Genomic DNA, 9433 nt, shown 5'->3' on the forward strand with positions numbered 1-9433 from the left:
ACTCCGGTAGAGTAACAAACCCGATTTGGGGCACAGGGAGGATTCGGCCAGGCCGAATCACCTTACTTCCGGTCGCACGCTAGCTAAATAACCAAGACTGGCCAATCACAATACAGCATACTGCCGGGCCCCCGGGTCAGGAAGGCCACGTGACAAGCCAGAGCCAATGAAAGCCAACTTTACAGATGGAGTCGTTCCCAGACACAACCGAAGACCCGGAAGACCCCCCAGTCCTGAATCCTGCCCTGCTGAAACTACTACCCCCACTACAAGATTCTTCGTTCTTACGAACTAATACATTCTCCTTCTTATTTAAGCCACTTTGAGTTGTTTCTGATCCCTCCAGCAGCGTCCTGTTATGCGTCCAGGAGACAAGATCTAGCCCCTCAGCCCCAAGACTAAGTACAAAGTACTTAGCCCAGCGAGTCAAAGCTGATCAAAATAAGAACCTTTATTGAGGTCTCTGGAGAGACGGAGAGAGGGGGGAAAAATAGGATATAAATAACCACTATGTACAACTCCCAACGGTAAAGCTCTCCTAGCCACCCCCTCCAGCTCCCAAGTGTCTAAGGCAGAGTACTGGGCACCGCCAAGTAAATACAAAAATATCCGGGTTCTGTCTCCAGGCGCTGATGGACAAGGGGCAGGTCAGGCCTAGAAATGAAACGAGTAGGTGGCATTAGAAAGGGCTGCCCCTCTGCCTCCTCTCCCTCTCCCCAGGGAGGGGGAAACAGCGAAGCTCCGGCTGAGGCTCCCACCGCGACCTCTCGAAGGCCATAGGTCTGCCGAAGAGAAGATGGCAAGTAGCTCCAAATGACAGCAAAAAGGCTGCAAGCTAAAACTAAATTACGCCAGAACTGAAAGGTGGCTTAAGGACCTTCCAGAGGCTCTCCCCTCCTCAGTTTACAGATAGGGTAAAGGAGGGCTCCGGGAAATGCAGGGGCTGCCTCCGCCCAGCGTGCCCAAAGTGCGCGGAGCGGGTAGAGATGGGTAGCTACCTCCCGGGCATAGATGGAAGGAGCAGATATGACGTAAATCGCGCGAGAGTCTCCATCTTCAGGGTGACTCCAGTCCACGGGCTGGCTGCGGGAGGAAAAGAAGATCCAGACCCTTCAAATTCTCAGGTCTTGTTTTCCCCACCACCACGGAGAGAACCCAAAGCCACCTAAGGGAGCTAAGGAACCACCCAATCAAAGAGGCCTGGGGCAGATAAGGGGAAGGAACCAATCAGGAGGGTGTATCAAGGAATCAAGCCAATTGCACTATGGAGGTTGGGGGAAGCAGCCAGAAGAACCAAGGCGAACATCTGCGGCCCCTCACCTCTGGCCATCCTCGGAACCCTCCTGCGTTCTCCTGTTGTTGAGTGCATCTGGGAGCGCGTGCACAGCGGGCTCCGGGGTCCCCGCCAGCAAGCGAGACCCGGTATCCTGGCCAGGGCCACGGCGTCGCACGTGGACCAGAAAGAGCGCAGTGCCGGCCAGGCCCGCGGCCACCAACAGTCCCAAAGCCGGAGGCAAAAGGAAGCGCTGGGGGTCCCCCTGCCTCCGACCCGGCAGGGCCGCGGGTAACGCGCCTGCGCCGTCGTCCGCGCCGTCGGGGTGAACCGGGAACTCGCAGCGCGCGCCCATGTAGCCGGGCGCGCAGGCGCAGACGAGGCCGGAGAAGTGGGCGTAGCAGCGGCCGCCGTGGGCGCAGGGGCGCGCGGCGCACGGGTCGGCGCGCTCGCGGCAGTCACGGCCGCCGAAGCCCAGCGCGCAGGAGCAGCGTCGCGCGCCGCCGCCCTCCAGGCACGTGCCGCCGTTGGCGCAGGCGCGGCCGGTGCAGTCGTCCAAGTCGTGCTCGCAGCGCGGCCCCCCGAAGCCCGCGCGGCAGCTGCAGCGCAGGGCGTGGCCCAGGTCCAGGCAGAGCCCGCCTGTAGGGAAGGGGCAGGGCGCGTCTGCTCGTCGGCTCTGTAACCCCTGCCCGCCCTTTCCTCTGGGTCCCCGCTGTCTCCATCTAACTGTGGGGCCAGCCTCTGGGACTTTGCTTGGAAAGCAACCCGCTTCTTTTTCTCCCGGTGAAGTCTTGGATTAAGTCGGCCTCACCCCTCCGGCGCTCCGCACCCCTGTATCTTTTTCTCTCGGCTTCAGCAATCCTCAGATAGCAGCTGCAGAACCAGGCGGCCTTTGCCCATGCCTTCTGCCCGGGAGGCCCCTTCCCTTTCACTTCCTCCTCTCCTCCCATTCTTTTCACCTTTTCTCTTCCTGAGCTCACCCTTCAGGTCTCTTCTCAGATGTCTCCTCCTCCGGGAAGCCTTCCCTGACTCCATCCCAGCCCTGCGCTGCCCCAACGCAACCCTGACAACTCTGGGCTCCGAGGACGAGTGTGTCGTGCCCGCTCTGGGCTGGTACCCCCATGAGGGCGGGCCCCAGGGCTGTCCTGGTCACCGCCATGTCCCTAGAACCACTTATCCCAGAGTGAACACTCAGGGTTTGGGAGAGTTTTCCATCCATGATCTCGTTTAATCTTCCAACACCTATCTCAGACCAGGTACTGTCCACTGCTCCGAACACTCCTGTGGCTCCATCTCCCTCAGAGTAAAACCGAAAATCCTCATCATATAGCCCACGAAGTCCCACAGGGGCTGTCACCTCCCTGATATCTCTCACCACTCTCCCTACTCCATCTGGTGATCCTTAACCAGCCAGGCACATTCTGACCTCAGGACCTTTGCACTTGCTGTTTCTGTTACCTGGAACATACTTTCCCCCCCAGATCCCCACATGGCTCCCTCCTTCACCACCTTCAGCAAGGTTTTCCCTAACCACTTCGGCTAAAATGTCAACCTTCCCCCTCACACACATGGCCCACGTCCCTCTGGCTTTGTTTTTCTTCTTAGTTTTTATCACCATCTACCCTCCCATATAATTTAGTTTTTTGTTGATCAGCTCTACAAGGGTAGGGCCTTTTGTCTATCTCATTCCCTGCCGTATCCTCAGTGCCTAGGACAGGACATGGAATACTGTAGATACTCAGTTTTTTAAAAAGTAATCTCTAGGGGCGCCTGGGTGGCTTAGTCGGTTAAGCGTCCGACTTTCCCTTAGGTCATGATCTCGCGGTTCGTGGGTTCGAGCCCCGCGTCGGGCTCTGTGCTGACTGCCAGCTCAGAGCCTGGAGCCTGTTTTAGTCTGTGACTCCCTCTCTCTCTGACCCTCCCCTGCTCACGCTGTCTCTCTCTCTCTCTCTCTCTCCTAGAAATAAATAAAACATTTAAAAAAAATAAAAATAAAAATAAAAAGTAATCTCTACACCCAAAATGGGGCTGGAACTTACAACCCTGAGCTCAAGAGTCACATCCTCCCCCGACTGAGCCAGCCAGGCGCCCCTTACTCCACATTTTTGAGATAGGAACACCACCTTGTGCATTTTACAGAACAAACAGGCTGGGCGGAGGGCGACGGTCACTTCCCCAGGCCCCAGGCTAAAGAGAGCACAGGGAGGATTCCCACCCAGGACTGTCCGAGCCAAGCCCTGCTTTTGCCCACTGACCGACCATTCAGGGACGCCCCCCACCCCCCATCCCCGGGCCCTCACCGTCCGTCCTTCCCTCTCACCGTTCCGGCATGGCTTCAGGCTGCACCGGTCCACTCTCTTCTCACAGTTGGAGCCTTGGAAACCGGGTGGACAGTGGCAGACGTAGGCCGAGTCAGGGTCCGCGCCTCCCACACACAGGCCGCCGTTGAAGCAAGGTCCATCCGCACAGGTCACCCCGCTCACCTCACACCGCAATCCGTAGAACCCGCGGGGACAGGCGCATTCGAAGGATCCCGGTGTCTCCTGGGAAGCGTCAAGAAGGCTTCAGAACGGGGTCTCCTGGGAGCAGAATCCCATTCCCCCTCCTGCCTTGACCGTGGGGGGCTGCTCACTGTCCCATCCTGCCTCACCTGGGAAGCCCCCTACGAAACTACCCCTCAATGCACTCCATGTTTCTGGATCCGCCCATCCAAGCCTGCAGAGGGGAGGCTCTGGAAGCCGGGAGGGCCCCCATTCCCACCTCTCCACCTCCGCCCACAAATGCTGCCAGCCTGGTCGGCCCTCCCCGAATCTGGCCGCATAGCCAAATCCAACTTCCAGGTCCTAGCCCCTGAGCCCACCTCCCCCATGAAGCCTTCTCGGATCTCCCCTTCCCAGGCCCTCGCCCCTACCTTGAACCCTGACTGTTCTCACTGTCCATTGGTGGCACTGTTCAGGCGGCCCACGCTGGGCTCCACGTTAGCCCAGTACACACCAGCTTCATGCCCACTGCTTTCCCCAGGCCACTCACCTGGTCCCCCAGCTCCACTGCCCCTCAGCCAAACTGGACTTCAGAGGCCCCGGCCCATCGCTAGGAAGCCTTCTCTAATGCCCCCTCATCCTAAACTCCCAACTCACCGGCCCGCTCCCAGCTTTGAGCCCTCAGGCTGTTCTCTATTCCGGGGGGTGGGGGACAGTTGGTAGCCCCATAGGACTCATCATCCACATGCCCGCACCTCTGGGTGCCACCCCACTGGGTCTGTTCTTCCCAACCCTATTCCCAGTACCTAATCCTACCTCACGGCCCCGGATGCAGGTTGGACGACTCCAGGAAGCCCTCCCTGACTACCCCCAGCCCTTCCCGGGCTGTGATCTCACAGAGCCCCGGGGGGGGGGGGGTGGTAAAGGACTAATCAGGATGAGGAAGGAGGGGAGGGTACTGACACTGCAGCTGCCCCCGTTGGCACAGGGGTTCCCGTCACAGGGCCCAGGCCTGGGGCCAAGGCACCCAGTGGTGGCAGAGGACGGGCCCCTGGGAGTGAGGCAGCTGCTGGAGACCGGGATGGTGCAGAGGGGCCCCGTCCAGCCCTCCAGGCATCGACATTCATCGGGCTGCTCGCAGAAGCCGTGGTCTGGGCTGCAGCCGGCGCGACAAGCCGCTGAAGGGGAAGGAGAGGCAGAGGGAGGAGGAACATTGATGAGGGCGGGGTCGGGAGGCAAGGAATCAGACAAGTGTCCGAGAGCTCTGTGCACCACCTCGTTTCGTCCTTGGGACAGATGACCCTCTGGGCTAGATGGTGTTGTGACTTCCCCCGCCCCAGTTTCCAAACAGGGAAACTGAGGCCCAGAAAGGGAGACAGGAAGTGGCAGATCCAGGATGTGAGGCCAGGCCACTGGGCTCCAGAGTCTGTGTTCTCAGAAGGGGAATGGCGTGGGGGCTCCAGAGTCTGAGCTTGGAGAGAGGAGAGTGAGAGGAGGGGCCTGGGGCTTGGGGAAGGGCTCCTGGCCTATCAGGGGAATTGGGAAGGTCTTGCATTAGGGCAGGTCGGGGAGAATCAGGATGGGAGTCCTATGGGCTTCGGTGGGGCTCAGATGTTTGGGGAGGGGTCTGAGGGTGCCCATAATGGAAGTCAGGGATCCAAGCTTTAGAAAGCAGTGGTATCTGGCCTGCAATTGCAAGGAAAGAGAATAAAGAATCCTTTGATGGGGGTGGGGTGGGGTGGGGTGCTGTGTGTGTGGGAAACGTCAAGGAATTTCCAAAGCGCCCAGGCGTTAGAGGAATTTAGAGGGTCCTAGCATCTGGAAAGGGGCGCGGGCATGGGTTAGAGGTGGAACCGGGAGTGGGTACCAGCATGGGAAATGGGTTCCTATTAGGGAAGACAAAAGTGCTAGGAAGAGGTAAGCGGGGGGAGTGCCCAGGCAGGGCTGGAGAGAAGTCTGGGATCCTCAGTTTCCCCGAAGGTGGTAGCTGGATCGTGGGGAGGGGCTGAAGACCGCGTGTGGGGCTGGAGCGGGGCCTGGGGTACTTGGCCAGCGGTCAGCAGCATTCCCTAGTTTCCTGGAGAGGGGTGTCTGCGGGCACCCCGGGCAGAGCTCTCGGGTCCCCAGTTCCCTGAGAGGGTAACGGGGTTGGGAAAAGGGCCTGGGGGCCGCGAGTGCAGCTAAGGAAGGGCCGGGGATGGGTCGGGGTGGAACGCAGGACTCACGCGTTGCAACGCACTCGTCTTCGACCGGCGCGCAGGGGCGCAGTCCTGGGCCGCACCGCGAGGGGGCGCTGCGCGAGCGGCAGAGGCGCGCGCATGCGGCCCCGACGGCGGGCGGCTCGCAGCGCGCGCGGTAGGAGAAACGCAGTTCCCAGGCGCCTGCGCGCTGCACATCCCGGGCCCATGGGCCCCCGGCCGCTAGGCGGCGCCGGCCAGCCACGCGCGCCAACAGGCTCCAGGCGGGCCCTGCGGGGAGAAGGGAGCCGCGCTGGGGTGCGCCCGACCCGACCCGACCCGACCCGACCCGACTCATTCTGGCCATGCAGATGGAGCTTGCACTCTCCCGCCTTGCACTCTCCCTGCCCCTCTTAGCGAGGCCCAGACACCCCTTTGAGAGCCCTGAGAATGGCAGTTCAACCCTTAGCAAGGCTGTAAACTCCTATACTGTGCCCTGGGACCTTTGATGTCGCGATCCCATTAGTACCCTATGACCATCACGATAACAGTTCTCCCATAGAAGCCGAAATACCCCTATGTTTTGCCCCAGAATCTTTGTATATTAAGGCACTAATGAGACCTCTTAACACCCTGTGACATCTGCTCTCTCTATATGGCCAAGGGGCACCGGCAGGTCTTTTGAAGTTGTAACAACCCCAAATTGTGTCTCAGAAAACGGTGACAGAGATCCCAATTACCAGACCATAAATGACCCTATTACCTGAAGCCTCGGGATGGCATTTTCTCCCCAGGAAAACTGTCACTCCCCCACCCCCGACATTGTGCCACAGAAGCTTTCTATATCTGTCACACGGTGACAGTACACCCCCACTGTGGGCCTTAACATGGTCCCCAAATCCCCTCAGATTAAGGATAAAATCACCATATCCCTCCCTGAAACCTTTGGTGAAACTGTGACATCCCATTAGGGCGCCTGGGAGCTCTATAGGGACACCACGACAGAGCTCTGAATAGAAGAACCGGAAGTAACTCATATTGTGCCCCGGGGTTATCAAATTCAGATGGCGATAGAGCAGAACTGTCAGATGCTTTATCCTGCTCTGGTGGCTTCGAATCCAAGATAGGACAAGAGCTTCCCTCTGGCACATTTCACCTGGTATCCGGCCAGAGACTCCTACATCCAGAACCAGGATGTTTATTTCTACACCGACATGCCACGGGCCTCAGGGCTGCTAACACCCAGCACCACACTCTGGGAGCTGTGGGGACATCCTGGGTTCGGTGATCCCGTGAACGCTCCACCCTACAGACAGCCCCACGTCACTATCCTGGAAGTTACATCGGGCCCAACTCCCCGGAGCCCCCATGCTCTACACTTGTTTGATGACTGAAGACACTCACCGCCAATCTGCTCTAACTCCTCTCTCCAGGTTTCGATGATGAGAGAGAAGGTGCCCTGGTTGGGTGGAGGAAGGAAGAAAGAATGGAAGACAGTGGTCGGGGGGGGGGGGGGGGGCTTGATGAAGGCCAGATTTTAGGGCTGGTCATTTCAGGGAGCAGGCAGACAAGGGACAGTTCTGAGAGGGACTGGCCCAGGGANGAGAGAGAAGGTGCCCTGGTTGGGTGGAGGAAGGGGGGGGGGGGGGGGGGGGGGGGGGGGGGGGGGGGGGGGTTGCTTGATGAAGGCCAGATTTTAGGGCTGGTCATTTCAGGGAGCAGGCAGACAAGGGACAGTTCTGAGAGGGACTGGCCCAGGGAGGGAATGGCAGTTTGGGCTTCCTTTATTGAGAGTGGGTCAACACTATCCTGGAGATACCTGGTTGAATCCCTCAAAAGGGACCCTCGTGGGATGCCATTATGATCCCATGTTATAGATGAGGAAACTGAGGCTGCAAAAGGGAAAGTCACCTTGCCCAAAAGGACGAGGGTCTAGAATTCAAATACAGGTCTGTTCACCTCTCCGCTTTTGGGGCTGGGGGCTGGGAGATAGGATTTTGGAGGTCAAATTCATGAATACGGGCCCCAACTGGAAGATCTGAGAAGGGATAAAGTGAGAGGAGATTAGGAAGGTCCCTCAGTGCATGGAGATTTGGAGATAAAGACAGGGATTCAAGTATTTAGGGATCCCCAAGGAAGAGAGGTGGTGTTCTGTGAATTTAGGATTTACAGAGGGTGAGTTTGGGGTTCTGGGAATTTGGGGTCCCAAGCATGCAGGGGGAGTCAGAATATTTGGGATCCCCATGGTGGAAGTTGGAATCAGAAATTTCCAGTACCCTGTGAGTAGGATTTAGGGGTCTTACAATGTGGGTTTCCAGATGATAGTCACTGGTCTGGGAATCTGGGGTCCCTAGGTGGCAAGGTTGGGGTCTTGGACGTTCCCAAGCCATAGAAGGCCATAGAGGTTTGGGTGAGGCCTCCAGCAGGGGGGAGGTGTGCGGGGCGGGGGGCGGGGGGGGGGAGGTGCCCCGGGGCAGGTTCTTACCGGCCAGGCTTCCCGGAAGGGCACGCGCATGAAGCCGTCGGGCAGCGGCAGGTTAGGTGCGGGCGCTCCCGGCTGCTGGGTGTAGACCGGTCCTCGCGCACTCAGCGCCGCGCCCAGGGCGCACGGAGATTCGGCGGCCTCTTCAGAGACCCCTGGCTTCAGGCAGACCCTAAAGAAGAGGCGGCAGGGGCCCTGGGCGCTGCAGGGGGACCGCGGGGCCCCCGGGCCTGGCCCCGGCCCGAAAGAATGGATCTGCAGCTCGAAGACGCCTGCCGGCCGTGCCTGGGGGCCCGAAAAGAGTACCGGGTGAGGGTGCTTGGGGGCCGAGGCGTCCCGTCTGCCCCGCGCCTCCTCCCCACGACTCCTGTGTCGCACCCCTTCCCATCCACCTCTTTCTATTCCTTCTCTGACCTGGGGAAGGAAAAGAAGCGCCAGGATCACCGTGAGGGACAGGAGCTGAGGCATCTGCGGGCTGACCATGGCCTTTCCGGGGTGCTGGGAGCCGCAGCTGCTGGCTCCCGAGCCTTATATCAGAGGGGACGGCTCCGCCCCTTCAGGCAGCAGCCGGGCTCCAGGAGACCCTAGGGGAGGAGGTCCCAGGGGAAGGGGATCTTGCTGGAGCAACCCTGAGATTGTGATACGGGCAGTGTAGTGTAGTGAGTGTGTGATCTTGTGTGTGGTTTTGGGCATGATTTTGTGGGTGGCTGAGGTTGAGGTGGGGTTAGGTCAAGCCAATGTGTAAAATTACGTATGATTTTAAGACTCTGTGGGTGTGTGGTGTGAGCCAGAGCTACTGGATGGAGGCCGGATGTGACTTTGTGATTGTGTGCCTAAAATTGTACATGGTGAAGACAGTCTGCGCGCTCCCAATTCTAAGATTCTGTGATGTGTGTGCGTGTGTGCACCTGCGTGGGAAAATACGGGTGTACTTGATTTCATGATTGTGTGACTTCTTGAGATTGTGTCGCTGCTGTGGACGCTTCTCTGTGCGGATAACTGAGTAAATGTGAGATGCTGG

The 9433-nt window shown here is 58.9% G+C and overlaps 1 protein-coding gene across 1 annotated transcript; it reads right to left on the reverse strand.

Moving 5' to 3' along the window:
• Positions 1 to 433: 433 nt before the first annotated feature.
• On the reverse strand, positions 434 to 8895 carry DLL3 (delta like canonical Notch ligand 3). Its single transcript, XM_039249389.1, has 9 exons — positions 8827 to 8895; positions 8416 to 8697; positions 7335 to 7389; positions 5979 to 6221; positions 4717 to 4931; positions 3594 to 3816; positions 1321 to 1912; positions 999 to 1083; positions 434 to 654 (listed from the first exon to the last, which is right to left on the reverse strand). The coding sequence occupies exons 1-9, from the start codon at positions 8893 to 8895 to the stop codon at positions 649 to 651; spliced, it is 1770 nt and encodes a 589-aa protein (XP_039105320.1). The 3' UTR covers positions 434 to 648.
• Positions 8896 to 9433: the final 538 nt, after the last annotated feature.

Source organism: Hyaena hyaena, unplaced genomic scaffold (assembly GCF_003009895.1).
Source record: "Hyaena hyaena isolate Hyena2069 unplaced genomic scaffold, ASM300989v1 scaffold_9, whole genome shotgun sequence".
NCBI lineage: Eukaryota > Metazoa > Chordata > Mammalia > Carnivora > Hyaenidae > Hyaena > Hyaena hyaena.